Source organism: Heptranchias perlo, unplaced genomic scaffold, assembly GCF_035084215.1.
Source record: "Heptranchias perlo isolate sHepPer1 unplaced genomic scaffold, sHepPer1.hap1 HAP1_SCAFFOLD_672, whole genome shotgun sequence".
In the NCBI taxonomy this organism is placed as follows: Eukaryota; Metazoa; Chordata; class Chondrichthyes; order Hexanchiformes; family Hexanchidae; genus Heptranchias; species Heptranchias perlo.
Window position 1 is genome coordinate 63,188 of NW_027139701.1, and position 19,498 is coordinate 82,685.

General features: G+C 53.0%; 1 protein-coding gene across 1 annotated transcript in view; it reads left to right on the forward strand.

The window, feature by feature from the left end:
- Positions 1-19,498, forward strand: part of LOC137318232 (myosin-10-like) — a gene marked incomplete at its 3' end in the record, with an annotated part of 97,089 nt that overhangs the window by 49,237 nt on the left and 28,354 nt on the right. Inside the window, exons 8-9 of the mRNA XM_067981162.1 lie at positions 6,876-7,019; positions 8,241-8,336. Coding sequence (XP_067837263.1) covers positions 6,876-7,019; positions 8,241-8,336 — 240 coding nt within the window. The remainder of the gene's footprint in view (positions 1-6,875; positions 7,020-8,240; positions 8,337-19,498) is intronic.

Below are 19,498 nucleotides of genomic sequence, written 5' to 3' on the forward strand. Positions count from 1 at the left end.
ACTCGAGCCCCATAATCCAGGCCCACACTCCCCGGTGCCAGTACTGAGGGAGTGCCGCACTGTCGGAGGTAGATGGATATACTCTAGGACTCGAGCCCCATAATCCAGGCCCACACTCCCCGGTCCCAGTACTGAGGGAGTGCCGCACTGTCGGAGGTAGATGGATATACTCTAGGACTCGAGCCCCATAACCCAGGCCCACACTCCCCGGTCCCAGTACTGAGGGAGTGCTGCACTGTCGGAGGTAGATGGATATACTCTAGGACTCGAGCCCCATAATCCAGGCCCACACTCCCCGGTGCCAGTACTGAGGGAGTGCTGCACTGTCGGAGGTAGATGGATATACTCTAGGACTCGAGCCCCATAACCCAGGCCCACACTCCCCGGTCCCAGTACTGAGGGAGTGCTGCACTGTCGGAGGGAGATGGATATACTCTAGGACTCGAGCCCCATAATCCAGGCCCACACTCCCCCGGTGCCAGTACTGAGGGAGTGCTGCACTGTCGGAGGTAGATGGATATACTCTAGGACTCGAGCCCCATAATCCAGGCCCACGCTCCCCGGTCCCAGTACTGAGGGAGTGCTGCACTGTCGGAGGTAGATGGATATACTCTAGGACTCGAGCCCCATAACCCAGGCCCACACTCCCCGGTCCCAGTACTGAGGGAGTGCTGCACTGTCGGAGGGAGATGGATATACTCTAGGACTCGAGCCCCATAATCCAGGCCCACACTCCCCGGTCCCAGTACTGAGGGAGTGCTGCACTGTCGGAGGTAGATGGATATACTCTAGGACTCGAGCCCCATAATCCAGGCCCACACTCCCCGGTGCCAGTACTGAGGGAGTGCCGCACTGTCGGAGGGAGATGGATATACTCTAGGACTCGAGCCCCATAATCCAGGCCCACACTCCCTGGTCCCAGTACTGAGGGAGTGCTGCACTGTCGGAGGTAGATGGATATACTCTGGGACTCGAGCCCCATAACCCAGGCCCACACTCCCCGGTCCCAGTACTGAGGGAGTGCTGCACTGTCGGAGGGAGATGGATATACTCTAGGACTCGAGCCCCATAATCCAGGCCCACACTCCCCGGTCCCAGTACTGAGGGAGTGCCGCACTGTCGGAGGTAGATGGATATACTCTAGGACTCGAGCCCCATAATCCAGGCCCACACTCCCCGGTCCCAGTACTGAGGGAGTGCTGCACTGTCGGAGGTAGATGGATATACTCTAGGACTCGAGCCCCATAATCCAGGCCCACACTCCCCCGGTCCCAGTACTGAGGGAGTGCTGCACTGTCGGAGGTAGATGGATATACTCTAGGACTCGAGCCCCATAATCCAGGCCCACACTCCCCGGTCCCAGTACTGAGGGAGTGCTGCACTGTCGGAGGTAGATGGATATACTCTAGGACTTGAGCCCCATAATCCAGGCCCACACTCCCCGGTCCCAGTACTGAGGGAGTGCTGCACTGTCGGAGGGAGATGGATATACTCTAGGACTCGAGCCCCATAATCCAGGCCCACACTCCCCGGTGCCAGTACTGAGGGAGCGCCGCACTGTCGGAGGGAGATGGATATACTCTAGGACTCGAGCCCCATAATCCAGGCCCACACTCCCCGGTCCCAGTACTGAGGGAGTGCCGCACTGTTGGAGGGAGATGGATATACTCTAGGACTCGAGCCCCATAATCCAGGCCCACACTCCCCGGTCCCAGTACTGAGGGAGTGCTGCACTGTCGGAGGGAGATGGATATACTCTAGGACTCGAGCCCTATAATCCAGGCCCACACTCCCCGGTCCCAGTACTGAGGGAGTGCTGCACTGTCGGAGGTAGATGGATATACTCTAGGACTCGAGCCCCATAATCCAGGCCCACACTCCCCGGTCCCAGTACTGAGGGAGTGCTGCACTGTCGGAGGTAGATGGATATACTCTAGGACTCGAGCCCCATAATCCAGGCCCACACTCCCCGGTGCCAGTACTGAGGGAGTGCTGCACTGTCGGAGGTAGATGGATATACTCTAGGACTCGAGCCCCATAATCCAGGCCCACACTCCCCGGTGCCAGTACTGAGGGAGTGCTGCACTGTCGGAGGTAGATGGATATACTCTAGGACTCGAGCCCCATAATCCAGGCCCACACTCCCCGGTGCCAGTACTGAGGGAGTGCTGCACTGTCGGAGGTAGATGGATATACTCTAGGACTCGAGCCCCATAATCCAGGCCCACACTCCCCGGTGCCAGTACTGAGGGAGTGCCGCACTGTCGGAGGTAGATGGATATACTCTAGGACTCAAGCCCCATAATCCAGGCCCACACTCCCCGCTCCCAGTACTGAGGGAGTGCTGCACTGTCGGAGGGAGATGGATATACTCTAGGACTCGAGCCCCATAATCCAGGCCCACACTCCCCGGTGCCAGTACTGAGGGAGCGCCGCACTGTCGGAGGGAGATGGATATACTCTAGGACTCGAGCCCCATAATCCAGGCCCACACTCCCCGGTCCCAGTACTGAGGGAGTGCCGCACTGTCGGAGGGAGATGGATATACTCTAGGACTCGAGCCCCATAATCCAGGCCCACACTCCCCGGTCCCAGTACTGAGGGAGTGCTGCACTGTCGGAGGGAGATGGATATACTCTAGGACTCGAGCCCTATAATCCAGGCCCACACTCCCCGGTCCCAGTACTGAGGGAGTGCTGCACTGTCGGAGGTAGATGGATATACTCTAGGACTCGAGCCCCATAATCCAGGCCCACACTCCCCGGTCCCAGTACTGAGGGAGTGCTGCACTGTCGGAGGTAGATGGATATACTCTCGGACTCGAGCCCCATAATCCAGGCCCACACTCCCCGGTGCCAGTACTGAGGGAGTGCTGCACTGTCGGAGGTAGATGGATATACTCTAGGACTCGAGCCCCATAATCCAGGCCCACACTCCCCGGTGCCAGTACTGAGGGAGTGCTGCACTGTCGGAGGTAGATGGATATACTCTAGGACTCGAGCCCCATAATCCAGGCCCACACTCCCCGGTGCCAGTACTGAGGGAGTGCTGCACTGTCGGAGGTAGATGGATATACTCTAGGACTCGAGCCCCATAATCCAGGCCCACACTCCCCGGTGCCAGTACTGAGGGAGTGCCGCACTGTCGGAGGGAGATGGATATACTCTAGGACTCAAGCCCCATAATCCAGGCCCACACTCCCCGGTGCCAGTACTGAGGGAGTGCTGCACTGTCGGAGGTAGATGGATATACTCTCGGACTCGAGCCCCATAATCCAGGCCCACACTCCCCGGTCCCAGTACTGAGGGAGTGCTGCACTGTCGGAGGTAGATGGATATACTCTAGGACTTGAGCCCCATAATCCAGGCCCACACTCCCCGGTCCCAGTACTGAGGGAGTGCTGCACTGTCGGAGGGAGATGGATATACTCTAGGACTCGAGCCCCATAATCCAGGCCCACACTCCCCGGTGCCAGTACTGAGGGAGTGCCGCACTGTCGGAGGTAGATGGATATACTCTAGGACTCGAGCCCCATAATCCAGGCCCACACTCCCCGGTCCCAGTACTGAGGGAGTGCCGCACTGTCGGAGGTAGATGGATATACTCTAGGACTCGAGCCCCATAATCCAGGCCCACACTCCCCGGTCCCAGTACTGAGGGAGTGCCGCACTGTCGGAGGGAGATGGATATACTCTAGGACTCGAGCCCCATAATCCAGGCCCACACTCCCCGGTCCCAGGACTGAGGGAGTGCTGCACTGTCGGAGGTAGATGGATATACTCTAGGACTCGAGCCCCATAATCCAGGCCCACACTCCCCGGTGTCAGTACTGAGGGAGTGCTGCACTGTCGGAGGTAGATGGATATACTCTAGGACTCGAGCCCCATAATCCAGGCCCACACTCCCCGGTCCCAGTACTGAGGGAGTGCTGCACTGTCGGAGGTAGATGGATATACTCTAGGACTCGAGCCCCATAACCCAGGCCCACACTCCCCGGTCCCAGTACTGAGGGAGTGCTGCACTGTCGGAGGTAGATGGATATACTCTAGGACTCGAGCCCCATAATCCAGGCCCACACTCCCCGGTGCCAGTACTGAGGGAGTGCTGCACTGTCGGAGGTAGATGGATATACTCTAGGACTCGAGCCCCATAACCCAGGCCCACACTCCCCGGTCCCAGTACTGAGGGAGTGCTGCACTGTCGGAGGGAGATGGATATACTCTAGGACTCGAGCCCCATAATCCAGGCCCACACTCCCCCGGTGCCAGTACTGAGGGAGTGCTGCACTGTCGGAGGTAGATGGATATACTCTAGGACTCGAGCCCCATAATCCAGGCCCACGCTCCCCGGTCCCAGTACTGAGGGAGTGCTGCACTGTCGGAGGTAGATGGATATACTCTAGGACTCGAGCCCCATAACCCAGGCCCACACTCCCCGGTCCCAGTACTGAGGGAGTGCTGCACTGTCGGAGGGAGATGGATATACTCTAGGACTCGAGCCCCATAATCCAGGCCCACACTCCCCGGTCCCAGTACTGAGGGAGTGCTGCACTGTCGGAGGTAGATGGATATACTCTAGGACTCGAGCCCCATAATCCAGGCCCACACTCCCCGGTGCCAGTACTGAGGGAGTGCCGCACTGTCGGAGGGAGATGGATATACTCTAGGACTCGAGCCCCATAATCCAGGCCCACACTCCCTGGTCCCAGTACTGAGGGAGTGCTGCACTGTCGGAGGTAGATGGATATACTCTGGGACTCGAGCCCCATAACCCAGGCCCACACTCCCCGGTCCCAGTACTGAGGGAGTGCTGCACTGTCGGAGGTAGATGGATATACTCTAGGACTCGAGCCCCATAATCCAGGCCCACACTCCCCGGTCCCAGTGCTGAGGGAGTGCTGCACTGTCGGAGGGAGATGGATATACTCTAGGACTCGAGCCCCATAATCCAGGCCCACACTCCCCCGGTCCCAGTACTGAGGGAGTGCTGCACTGTCGGAGGTAGATGGATATACTCTAGGACTCGAGCCCCATAATCCAGGCCCACACTCCCCGGTCCCAGTACTGAGGGAGTGCTGCACTGTCGGAGGTAGATGGATATACTCTAGGACTTGAGCCCCATAATCCAGGCCCACACTCCCCGGTCCCAGTACTGAGGGAGTGCTGCACTGTCGGAGGTAGATGGATATACTCTGGGACTCGAGCCCCATAATCCAGGCCCACACTCCCCGGTCCCAGTACTGAGGGAGTGCTGCACTGTCGGAGGGAGATGGATATACTCTAGGACTCGAGCCCCATAATCCAGGCCCACACTCCCCGGTGCCAGTACTGAGGGAGCGCCGCACTGTCGGAGGGAGATGGATATACTCTAGGACTCGAGCCCCATAATCCAGGCCCACACTCCCCGGTCCCAGTACTGAGGGAGTGCCGCACTGTCGGAGGGAGATGGATATACTCTAGGACTCGAGCCCCATAATCCAGGCCCACACTCCCCGGTCCCAGTACTGAGGGAGTGCTGCACTGTCGGAGGGAGATGGATATACTCTAGGACTCGAGCCCTATAATCCAGGCCCACACTCCCCGGTCCCAGTACTGAGGGAGTGCTGCACTGTCGGAGGTAGATGGATATACTCTAGGACTCGAGCCCCATAATCCAGGCCCACACTCCCCGGTCCCAGTACTGAGGGAGTGCTGCACTGTCGGAGGGAGATGGATATACTCTAGGACTCGAGCCCCATAATCCAGGCCCACACTCCCCGGTCCCAGTACTGAGGGAGTGCTGCACTGTCGGAGGGAGATGGATATACTCCAGGACTCGAGCCCCATAATCCAGGCCCACACTCCCCGGTCCCAGTACTGAGGGAGTGCTGCACTGTCGGAGGGAGATGGATATACTCTAGGACTCGAGCCCCATAATCCAGGCCCACACTCCCCGGTCCCAGTACTGAGGGAGTGCTGCACTGTCGGAGGGAGATGGATATACTCTAGGACTCGAGCCCCATAATCCAGGCCCACACTCCCCGGTCCCAGTACTGAGGGAGTGCTGCACTGTCGGAGGGAGATGGATATACTCTAGGACTCGAGCCCCATAATCCAGGCCCACACTCCCCGGTGCCAGTACTGAGGGAGTGCTGCACTGTCGGAGGTAGATGGATATACTCTAGGACTCGAGCCCCATAATCCAGGCCCACACTCCATGACAAGAAGAAATTCAGGAGAAACTCAATGTTCCCTGTGCAGTGCGTTCGATGTAACCGAGGGGTTTCTGAGAGACGCCCGGTGGTGATGGGCAGAGATCCCGGGTTCTCAAACGCACACACCCGTCCCTCACCATCTTCTCCCAGGAGTGCGTTGATCGCGGGAAGGGAGGTCCTGTGGGATTTGTTGATATCTGGGATGGGATGGGGGCAGGAGGTAGGGGTGAGGGAAAGAGACTATGAGAATATGTCATTTGCTCAGGGACAAGTCCTCAGGAGATGACGATGTTGCTAATCTGTGGGGCGGTGCGCAGCGAGTCCCAGATTGTTGATATTTGAAGGGGGGACGGTGTCCCGGGGAGAGAGTGTTGATGTTTGCCGGTGTTTCCTCGCGTAGATCAGTTTTAATCACCCACCGCTCCCAGTGGACGCTTTCAACGACAGGTAGCTTTACCCATCCCTCGAAATCTCTGGCCAATGAATAGCCAGTGGGTACTGCTGTTCCGCTTCTCTTTAGCGCTCACGCGCTCTCTCCCACTCTCCCCCTCGCGCGCGCCCCGCCCGTTCCCTCCCGCTCCCGCCCGCCCCCTCCCCCACCGCCCCACCAAAATATCTGACCAGCGGCCTGACATTCTCTGTGTGTGTGGAAAGTTAGTAATTTTGCTCCTTCCCACCTCAGCTGACCTTCTGCTGGAGCCCTTCAATAACTACAAGTTCATGTCGAACGGCTACATCCCCATCCCGGGGCAGCAGGACAAGGACAACTTCCAGGAGACGCTGGAGGCCATGCGCATCATGGGCTTCTCCCCCGAAGAGATCACAGGTACGTGCCCAGCTGTACACTGGAGGGATCTGCTGTGTGTGGACATCGACCAGAGGGAATGGCTACAGTCAGCTTTTAAAATACAGCTCCATCCATTAAAGATTCCTTCTGCAAGGAGTACGGGAGTCTACCTCATTAACCCACCACAAACAGAGATAAGAAATATATATCGGATGTCCACAGAGACAGGAGGAGGCCATTCAGCCCCCTCGAGCCTGTTACTATAGGAACAGGAGGAGACCCGTTCAGCCCCTCGAGCCTGTTACTATAGGAACAGGAGGAGGCCCATTCAGCCCCTCGAGGCTGTTACTATAGGAACAGGAGGAGGCCCATTCAGCCCCTCGGGCCTGTTACTATAGGAACAGGAGGAGGCCCATTCAGCCCCTCGAGGCTGTTACTATAGGAACAGGAGGAGGCCCATTCAGCCCCCTCGAGCCTGTTACTATAGGAACAGGAGGAGGCCCATTCAGCCCCTCGAGCTTGTTACTATAAGAACAGGAGGAGGCCCATTCAGCCCCTCGGGCCTGTCCTGCTATTCAATTAGATCATGGCTGATCTGTATGTTAACTCCAGCAACCCGCCTTGATTCCGTAATCCTTAATACCCTGATCTAACGGAAATCTATCAATCACAGTTTTGAAATTTTCAATTGACCCCCAGCCTCAACAGCTTTTTTCGGGGGGAGAGAGTTCCAGATTTCCACTCTTTTGTGTGAAGAAATGCTTCCTGACATCACCCCCTGAATTTTAATTTTAAAGTGATGGCCCCCCCCTCCCTCCTTCTTCTGGACTCCCCCCGCCAGTGGAAATAGTTTCTCTCCATCGACCCAATCGAATCCTTTAATCATCTCAAACACCTCGATTAGATCACCCCTCAATCCTCTGCACTCGAGGGAATACAAGCCCGGTCGATATAGAACTGATGTCAATAGCCTGGTGTCATTCGGACTGTGTTGGGGATTTACCGAGACTTTGAAGGCTGCAGAGAACTAAGATGTGCGATGTTCAGAGGGTAAAAAGCCACCGACGACATAAATGAACCTGCACATCGACTGATGGAATTTTGATCCATTCCCTTGGTTTCTATTTATCAAAAAGCTTCTCCGATCCCCTGAACATTCAGTTTTTCCTTGTAGTTGTTGCCCCGAAGCCTGCCTGCTGACCTGGTTCTCTCTCTTTTTCTATCTCTCTCTCTCTCTCTCTCTCTCACTCATTTACAAAGCAATGCTGCGGCTGGTGTCTGCTGTGATGCAGTTCGGGAATATCACCTTCAAGAAGGAGAGAAACACCGACCAGGCCACGATGCCGGAGAATACAGGTACCGCAAGCTAACATTCTGCCTTCCTGGGTGGTGGGACGTCATGGGAACACTTTGTCCCATGATGTTGGTGAAGGTCTATCATTGTGTGTCTCTCCCCTTGACTCACACCATTGAGTGTTGGACTATCACTGTGTCTCTCCCCTTGTCTCACACCATTCCGTGTTGGACTATCACTGTGTGTCTCTCCCCTTGTCTCACACCATTGGGTGTTGGACGATCACTGTGTGTCTCTCCCCTTGTCTCACACCATTGAGTGTTGGACTATCATTGTGTGTCTCTCCCCTTGTCTCACACCATTGAGTGTTGGACTATCACTGTGTCTCTCCCCTTGTCTCACACCATTCCGTGTTGGACTATCACTGTGTGTCTCTCCCCTTGTCTCACACCATTGGGTGTTGGACGATCACTGTGTGTCTCTCCCCTTGTCTCACACCATTGAGTGTTGGACTATCACTGTGTGTCTCTCCCCTTGTCTCACACCATTGGGTGTTGGACTATCACTGTGTCTCTCCCCTTGTCTCACACCATTAAGTGTTGGACTATCACTGTGTGTCTCTCTTCCCTTGTCTCACACCATTGAGTGTTGGACTATCACTGTGTGTCTCTCCCCTTGTCTCACACCATTGGGTGTTGGACTATCACTGTGTGTCTCTCCCCTTGTCTCACACCATTGAGTGTTGGACTATCACTGTGTGTCTCTCCCCTTGTCTCACACCATTGGGTGTTGGACTATCACTGTGTCTCTCCCCTTGTCTCACACCATTGCGTGTTGGACTATCACTGTGTGTCTCTCCCCTTGTCTCACACCATTGGGTGTTGGACTATCACTGTGTGTCTCTCCCCCTGTCTCACACCATTGAGTGTTGGACTATCACTGTGTCTCTCCCCTTGTCTCACACCATTGGGTGTTGGACTATCACTGTGTGTCTCTCCCCTTGTCTCACACCATTGGGTGTTGGACTATCACTGTGTCTCTCCCCTTGTCTCACACCATTGGGTGTTGGACTATCACTGTGTCTCTCTCCCCTTGTCTCACACCATTGAGTGTTGGACTATCACTGTGTGTCTCTCCCCTTGTCTCACACCATTGAGTGTTGGACTATCACTGTGTCTCTCCCCCTGTCTCACACCATTGAGTGTTGGACTATCACTGTGTGTCTCTCCCCTTGTCTCACACCATTGAGTGTTGGACTATCACTGTGTGTCTCTCCCCTTGTCTCACACCATTGAGTGTTGGACTATCACTGTGTGTCTCTCCCCTTGTCTCACACCATTGAGTGTTGGACTATCACTGTGTGTCTCTCCCCTTGTCTCACACCATTGAGTGTTGGACTATCACTGTGTGTCTCTCCCCTTGTCTCACACCATTGGGTGTTGGACTATCACTGTGTCTCTCCCCCTGTCTCACACCATTGAGTGTTGGACTATCACTGTGTGTCTCTCCCCTTGTCTCACACCATTGGGTGTTGGACTATCACTGTGTCTCTCTCCCCCTGTCTCACACCATTGAGTGTTGGACTATCACTGTGTGTCTCTCCCCTTGTCTCACACCATTGCGTGTTGGACTATCACTGTGTGTCTCTCTCCCCTTGTCTCACACCATTGAGTGTTGGACTATCACTGTGTGTCTCCCCTTGTCTCACACCATTGAGTGTTGGACTATCACTGTGTCTCTCTCCCCTTGTCTCACACCATTGAGTGTTGGACTATCACTGTGTGTCTCTCCCCTTGTCTCACACCATTGAGTGTTGGACTATCACTGTGTGTCTCTCCCCCTGTCTCACACCATTGCGTGTTGGACTATCACTGTGTGTCTCTCCCCTTGTCTCACACCATTGAGTGTTGGACTATCACTGTGTCTCTCCCCTTATCTCACACCATTGAGTGTAGGACTATCACTGTGTCTCTCCCCTTGTCTCACACCATTGAGTGTTGGACTATCACTGTGTCTCTCCCCTTGTCTCACACCATTGGGTGTTGGACTATCACTGTGTCTCTCCCCTTGTCTCACACCATTGAGTGTTGGACTATCACTGTGTCTCTCTCCCCTTGTCTCACACCATTGCGTGTTGGACTATCACTGTGTCTCTCTCCCCTTGTCTCACACCATTGAGTGTTGGACAATCACTGTGTGTCTCTCTCCCCTTGTCTCACACCATTGGGTGTTGGACTATCACTGTGTCTCTCCCCCTGTCTCACACCATTGAGTGTTGGACTATCACTGTGTCTCTCTCCCCTTGTCTCACACCATTGCGTGTTGGACTATCACTGTGTCTCTCTCCCCTTGTCTCACACCATTGAGTGTTGGACTATCACTGTGTGTCTCTCTCCCCTTGTCTCACACCATTGAGTGTTGGACTATCACTGTGTCTCTCTCCCCTTGTCTGACACCATTGAGTGTTGTACTATCACTGTGTCTCTCTCCCCTTGTCTCACACCATTGGGTGTTGGACTATCACTGTGTCTCTCCCCCTGTCTCACACCATTGGGTGTTGGACTATCACTGTGTCTCTCCCCTTGTCTCACACCATTGAGTGTTGGACTATCACTGTGTGTCTCTCCCCTTGTCTCACACCATTGAGTGTTGGACTATCACTGTGTCTCTCCCCTTGTCTCACACCATTGAGTGTTGGACTATCACTGTGTGTCTCTCCCCTTGTCTCACACCATTGAGTGTTGGACTATCACTGTGTGTCTCTCCCCTTGTCTCACACCATTGAGTGTTGGACTATCACTGTGTCTCTCTCCCCTTGTCTGACACCATTGAGTGTTGTACTATCACTGTGTCTCTCTCCCCTTGTCTCACACCATTGGGTGTTGGACTATCACTGTGTCTCTCCCCCTGTCTCACACCATTGGGTGTTGGACTATCACTGTGTCTCTCCCCTTGTCTCACACCATTGAGTGTTGGACTATCACTGTGTGTCTCTCCCCTTGTCTCACACCATTGAGTGTTGGACTATCACTGTGTCTCTCCCCTTGTCTCACACCATTGAGTGTTGGACTATCACTGTGTGTCTCTCCCCTTGTCTCACACCATTGAGTGTTGGACTATCACTGTGTGTCTCTCCCCTTGTCTCACACCATTGAGTGTTGGACTATCACTGTGTGTCTCTCCCCTTGTCTCACACCATTGAGTGTTGGACTATCACTGTGTGTCTCTCCCCTTGTCTCACACCATTGAGTGTTGTACTATCACTGTGTCTCTCTCCCCTTGTCTCACACCATTGGGTGTTGGACTATCACTGTGTCTCTCCCCCTGTCTCACACCATTGGGTGTTGGACTATCACTGTGTCTCTCCCCTTGTCTCACACCATTGAGTGTTGGACTATCACTGTGTGTCTCTCCCCCTGTCTCACACCATTGAGTGTTGGACTGTCACTGTGTCTCTCCCCTTGTCTCACACCATTGAGTGTTGGACTATCACTGTGTCTCTCCCCTTGTCTCACACCATTGCGTGTTGGACTATCACTGTGTCTCTCCCCTTGTCTCACACCATTGAGTGTTGGACTGTCACTGTGTCTCTCCCCTTGTCTCACACCATTGAGTGTTGGACTATCACTGTGTCTCTCCCCTTGTCTCACACCATTGGGTGTTGGACTATCACTGTGTGTCTCTCCCCCTGTCTCACACCATTGGGTGTTGGACTATCACTGTGTGTCTCTCCCCTTGTCTCACACCATTGAGTGTTGGACTATCACTGTGTGTCTCTCCCCTTGTCTCACACCATTGAGTGTTGGACTATCACTGTGTCTCTCCCCTTGTCTCACACCATTGAGTGTTGGACTATCACTGTGTCTCTCCCCCTGTCTCACACCATTGAGTGTTGGACTATCACTGTGTCTCTCCCCTTGTCTCACACCATTGAGTGTTGGACTATCACTGTGTCTCTCCCCTTGTCTCACACCATTGAGTGTTGGACTATCACTGTGTGTCTCTCCCCTTGTCTCACACCATTGAGTGTTGGACTATCACTGTGTCTCTCCCCCTGTCTCACACCATTGAGTGTTGGACTATCACTGTGTGTCTCTCCCCTTGTCTCACACCATTGAGTGTTGGACTATCACTGTGTGTCTCTCCCCTTGTCTCACACCATTGAGTGTTGGACTATCACTGTGTGTCTCTCCCCTTGTCTCACACCATTGGGTGTTGGACTATCACTGTGTCTCTCTCCCCTTGTCTCACACCATTGGGTGTTGGACTATCACTGTGTCTCTCTCCCCTTGTCTCACACCATTGAGTGTTGGACTATCACTGTGTCTCTCTCCCCTTGTCTCACACCATTGGGTGTTGGACTATCACTGTGTCTCTCCCCTTGTCTCACACCATTGGGTGTTGGACTATCACTGTGTGTCTCTCTTCCCTTGTCTCACACCATTGGGTGTTGGACTATCACTGTGTCTCTCCCCTTGTCTCACACCATTGAGTGTTGGACTATCACTGTGTCTCTCCCCTTGTCTCACACCATTGAGTGTTGGACTATCACTGTGTCTCTCCCCTTGTCTCACACCATTGAGTGTTGGACTATCACTGTGTCTCCCCCTGTCTCACACCATTGAGTGTTGGACTATCACTGTGTGTCTCTCTTCCCTTGTCTCACACCATTGGGTGTTGGACTATCACTGTGTCTCTCCCCTTGTCTCACACCATTGAGTGTTGGACTATCACTGTGTCTCCCCCTGTCTCACACCATTGAGTGTTGGACTATCACTGTGTGTCTCTCCCCTTGTCTCACACCATTGAGTGTTGGACTATCACTGTGTGTCTCTCCCCTTGTCTCACACCATTGAGTGTTGGACTATCACTGTGTCTCTCCCCCTGTCTCACACCATTGAGTGTTGGACTATCACTGTGTCTCCCCCTGTCTCACACCATTGAGTGTTGGACTATCACTGTGTGTCTCTCCCCTTGTCTCACACCATTGAGTGTTGGACTATCACTGTGTCTCTCCCCCTGTCTCACACCATTGAGTGTTGGACTATCACTGTGTCTCCCCCCTTGTCTCACACCATTGAGTGTTGGACTATCACTGTGTGTCTCTCCCCTTGTCTCACACCATTGGGTGTTGGACTATCACTGTGTGTCTCTCCCCTTGTCTCACACCATTGGGTGTTGGACTATCACTGTGTGTCTCTCCCCTTGTCTCACACCATTGAGTGTTGGACTATCACTGTGTCTCTCTCCCCTTGTCTCACACCATTGAGTGTTGGACTATCACTGTGTGTCTCTCCCCTTGTCTCACACCATTGGGTGTTGGACTATCACTGTCTGTCTCTCCCCTTGTCTCACACCATTGGGTGTTGGACTATCACTGTGTCTCTCCCCCTGTCTCACACCATTGGGTGTTGGACTATCACTGTGTGTCTCTCCCCCTGTCTCACACCATTGAGTGTTGGACTATCACTGTGTCTCTCCCCCTGTCTCACACCATTGAGTGTTGGACTATCACTGTGTCTCTCCCCTTGTCTCACACCATTGAGTGTTGGACTATCACTGTGTCTCTCCCCTTGTCTCACACCATTGAGTGTTGGACTATCACTGTGTGTCTCTCCCCTTGTCTCACACCATTGGGTGTTGGACTATCACTGTGTGTCTCTCTCCCCTTGTCTCACACCATTGAGTGTTGGACTATCACTGTGTCTCTCTCCCCTTGTCTCACACCATTGAGTGTTGGACTATCACTGTGTGTCTCTCCCCTTGTCTCACACCATTGGGTGTTGGACTATCACTGTGTCTCTCCCCTTGTCTCACACCATTGGGTGTTGGACTATCACTGTGTCTCTCCCCCTGTCTCACACCATTGAGTGTTGGACTATCACTGTGTCTCTCCCCTTGTCTCACACCATTGAGTGTTGGACTATCACTGTGTCTCTCCCCTTGTCTCACACCATTGAGTGTTGGACTATCACTGTGTCTCTCCCCTTGTCTCACACCATTGGGTGTTGGACTATCACTGTGTGTCTCTCCCCCTGTCTCACACCATTGAGTGTTGGACTATCACTGTGTGTCTCTCCCCTTGTCTCACACCATTGAGTGTTGGACTATCACTGTGTGTCTCTCCCCCTGTCTCACACCATTGAGTGTTGGACTATCACTGTGTGTCTCTCCCCTTGTCTCACACCATTGAGTGTTGGACTATCACTGTGTCTCTCCCCTTGTCTCACACCATTGAGTGTTGGACTATCACTGTGTCTCTCCCCTTGTCTCACACCATTGAGTGTTGGACTATCACTGTGTGTCTCTCTCCCCTTGTCTCACACCATTGAGTGTTGGACTATCACTGTGTGTCTCTCCCCTTGTCTCACACCATTGAGTGTTGGACTATCACTGTGTGTCTCTCCCCTTGTCTCACACCATTGAGTGTTGGACTATCACTGTGTGTCTCTCCCCTTGTCTCACACCATTGAGTGTTGGACTATCACTGTGTGTCTCTCTCCCCTTGTCTCACACCATTGGGTGTTGGACTATCACTGTGTGTCTCTCCCCTTGTCTCACACCATTGGGTGTTGGACTATCACTGTGTCTCTCCCCTTGTCTCACACCATTGGGTGTTGGACTATCACTGTGTGTCTCTCCCCCTGTCTCACACCATTGGGTGTTGGACTATCACTGTGTCTCTCCCCTTGTCTCACACCATTGGGTGTTGGACTATCACTGTGTCTCTCCCCTTGTCTCACACCATTGAGTGTTGGACTATCACTGTGTTTCTCCCCTTGTCTCACACCATTGAGTGTTGGACTATCACTGTGTGTCTCTCTTCCCTTGTCTCACACCATTGGGTGTTGGACTATCACTGTGTCTCTCCCCTTGTCTCACACCATTGAGTGTTGGACTATCACTGTGTCTCCCCCTGTCTCACACCATTGAGTGTTGGACTATCACTGTGTGTCTCTCCCCTTGTCTCACACCATTGAGTGTTGGACTATCACTGTGTGTCTCTCCCCTTGTCTCACACCATTGAGTGTTGGACTATCACTGTGTCTCTCCCCCTGTCTCACACCATTGAGTGTTGGACTATCACTGTGTCTCCCCCTGTCTCACACCATTGAGTGTTGGACTATCACTGTGTGTCTCTCCCCTTGTCTCACACCATTGAGTGTTGGACTATCACTGTGTCTCTCCCCCTGTCTCACACCATTGAGTGTTGGACTATCACTGTGTCTCCCCCCTTGTCTCACACCATTGAGTGTTGGACTATCACTGTGTGTCTCTCCCCTTGTCTCACACCATTGGGTGTTGGACTATCACTGTGTGTCTCTCCCCTTGTCTCACACCATTGGGTGTTGGACTATCACTGTGTGTCTCTCCCCTTGTCTCACACCATTGAGTGTTGGACTATCACTGTGTCTCTCTCCCCTTGTCTCACACCATTGAGTGTTGGACTATCACTGTGTGTCTCTCCCCTTGTCTCACACCATTGGGTGTTGGACTATCACTGTCTGTCTCTCCCCTTGTCTCACACCATTGGGTGTTGGACTATCACTGTGTCTCTCCCCCTGTCTCACACCATTGGGTGTTGGACTATCACTGTGTGTCTCTCCCCCTGTCTCACACCATTGAGTGTTGGACTATCACTGTGTCTCTCCCCCTGTCTCACACCATTGAGTGTTGGACTATCACTGTGTCTCTCCCCTTGTCTCACACCATTGAGTGTTGGACTATCACTGTGTCTCTCCCCTTGTCTCACACCATTGAGTGTTGGACTATCACTGTGTGTCTCTCCCCTTGTCTCACACCATTGGGTGTTGGACTATCACTGTGTGTCTCTCTCCCCTTGTCTCACACCATTGAGTGTTGGACTATCACTGTGTCTCTCTCCCCTTGTCTCACACCATTGAGTGTTGGACTATCACTGTGTGTCTCTCCCCTTGTCTCACACCATTGGGTGTTGGACTATCACTGTGTCTCTCCCCTTGTCTCACACCATTGGGTGTTGGACTATCACTGTGTCTCTCCCCCTGTCTCACACCATTGAGTGTTGGACTATCACTGTGTCTCTCCCCTTGTCTCACACCATTGAGTGTTGGACTATCACTGTGTCTCTCCCCTTGTCTCACACCATTGAGTGTTGGACTATCACTGTGTCTCTCCCCTTGTCTCACACCATTGGGTGTTGGACTATCACTGTGTGTCTCTCCCCCTGTCTCACACCATTGAGTGTTGGACTATCACTGTGTGTCTCTCCCCTTGTCTCACACCATTGAGTGTTGGACTATCACTGTGTGTCTCTCCCCCTGTCTCACACCATTGAGTGTTGGACTATCACTGTGTGTCTCTCCCCTTGTCTCACACCATTGAGTGTTGGACTATCACTGTGTCTCTCCCCTTGTCTCACACCATTGAGTGTTGGACTATCACTGTGTCTCTCCCCTTGTCTCACACCATTGAGTGTTGGACTATCACTGTGTGTCTCTCTCCCCTTGTCTCACACCATTGAGTGTTGGACTATCACTGTGTGTCTCTCCCCTTGTCTCACACCATTGAGTGTTGGACTATCACTGTGTGTCTCTCCCCTTGTCTCACACCATTGAGTGTTGGACTATCACTGTGTGTCTCTCCCCTTGTCTCACACCATTGAGTGTTGGACTATCACTGTGTGTCTCTCTCCCCTTGTCTCACACCATTGGGTGTTGGACTATCACTGTGTGTCTCTCCCCTTGTCTCACACCATTGGGTGTTGGACTATCACTGTGTCTCTCCCCTTGTCTCACACCATTGGGTGTTGGACTATCACTGTGTGTCTCTCCCCCTGTCTCACACCATTGGGTGTTGGACTATCACTGTGTCTCTCCCCTTGTCTCACACCATTGGGTGTTGGACTATCACTGTGTCTCTCCCCTTGTCTCACACCATTGAGTGTTGGACTATCACTGTGTTCTCTCCCCTTGTCTCACACCATTGAGTGTTGGACTATCACTGTGTCTCTCCCCTTGTCTCACACCATTGAGTGTTGGACTATCACTGTGTGTCTCTCCCCCTGTCTCACACCATTGAGTGTTGGACTATCACTGTGTGTCTCTCCCCTTGTCTCACACCATTGAGTGTTGGACTATCACTGTGTCTCTCCCCTTGTCTCACACCATTGAGTGTTGGACTATCACTGTGTCTCTCCCCCTTGTCTCACACCATTGAGTGTTGGACTATCACTGTGTGTCTCTCCCCTTGTCTCACACCATTGAGTGTTGGACTATCACTGTGTGTCTCTCCCCTTGTCTCACACCATTGAGTGTTGGACTATCACTGTGTCTCTCCCCTTGTCTCACACCATTGAGTGTTGGACTATCACTGTGTCTCTCCCCTTGTCTCACACCATTGGGTGTTGGACTATCACTGTGTCTCTCCCCTTGTCTCACACCATTGGGTGTTGGACTATCACTGTGTGTCTCTCCCCTTGTCTCACACCATTGAGTGTTGGACTATCACTGTGTGTCTCTCCCCTTGTCTCACACCATTCCGTGTTGGACTATCACTGTGTCTCTCCCCTTGTCTCACACCATTGGGTGTTGGACTATCACTGTGTGTCTCTCCCCCTGTCTCACACCATTGAGTGTTGGACTATCACTGTGTGTCTCTCCCCTTGTCTCACACCATTGGGTGTTGGACTATCACTGTGTCTCTCCCCTTGTCTCACACCATTGAGTGTTGGACTATCACTGTGTCTCTCCCCCTGTCTCACACCATTGGGTGTTGGACTATCACTGTGTCTCTCCCCTTGTCTCACACCATTGGGTGTTGGACTATCACTGTGTGTCTCTCCCCTTGTCTCACACCATTGAGTGTTGGACTATCACTGTGTCTCTCTCCCCCTGTCTCACACCATTGAGTGTTGGACTATCACTGTGTCTCTCCCCTTGTCTCACACCATTGGGTGTTGGACTATCACTGTGTCTCTCCCCTTGTCTCACACCATTGAGTGTTGGACTATCACTGTGTCTCTCCCCTTGTCTCACACCATTGGGTGTTGGACTATCACTGTGTCTCTCCCCTTGTCTCACACCATTGAGTGTTGGACTATCACTGTGTCTCTCTCCCCCTGTCTCACACCATTGAGTGTTGGACTATCACTGTGTCTCTCCCCTTGTCTCACACCATTGGGTGTTGGACTATCACTGTGTCTCTCCCCTTGTCTCACACCATTGAGTGTTGGACTATCACTGTGTCTCTCTCCCCCTGTCTCACACCATTGAGTGTTGGACTATCACTGTGTCTCTCCCCCTGTCTCACACCATTGAGTGTTGGACTATCACTGTGTGTCTCTCCCCTTGTCTCACACCATTGAGTGTTGGACTATCACTGTGTGTCTCTCCCCTTGTCTCACACCATTGAGTGTTGGACTATCACTGTGTGTCTCTCCCCTTGTCTCACACCATTCCGTGTTGGACTATCACTGTGTGTCTCTCCCCTTGTCTCACACCATTGAGTGTTGGACTATCACTGTGTCTCTCCCCTTGTCTCACACCATTGAGTGTTGGACTATCACTGTGTCTCTCCCCTTGTCTCACACCATTGAGTGTTGGACTATCACTGTGTCTCTCCCCCTGTCTCACACCATTGAGTGTTGGACTATCACTGTGTCTCTCTCCCCTTGTCTCACACCATTGAGTGTTGGACTATCACTGTGTGTCTCTCCCCCTGTCTCACACCATTGAGTGTTGGACTATCACTGTGTGTCTCTCCCCTTGTCTCACACCATTGAGTGTTGGACTATCACTGTGTCTCTCCCCTTGTCTCACACCATTGAGTGTTGGACTATCACTGTGTCTCTCCCCTTGTCTCACACCATTGGGTGTTGGACTATCACTGTGTGTCTCTCCCCTTGTCTCACACCATTGAGTGTTGGACTATCACTGTGTCTCTCCCCTTGTCTCACACCATTGAGTGTTGGACTATCACTGTGTCTCTCCCCTTGTCTCACACCATTGAGTGTTGGACTATCACTGTGTCTCTCCCCCTGTCTCACACCATTGAGTGTTGGACTATCACTGTGTGTCTCTCCCCTTGTCTCACACCATTGAGTGTTGGACTATCACTGTGTGTCTCTCCCCTTGTCTCACACCATTCCGTGTTGGACTATCACTGTGTCTCTCCCCCTGTCTCACACCATTGGGTGTTGGACTATCACTGTGTCTCTCCCCTTGTCTCACACCATTGGGTGTTG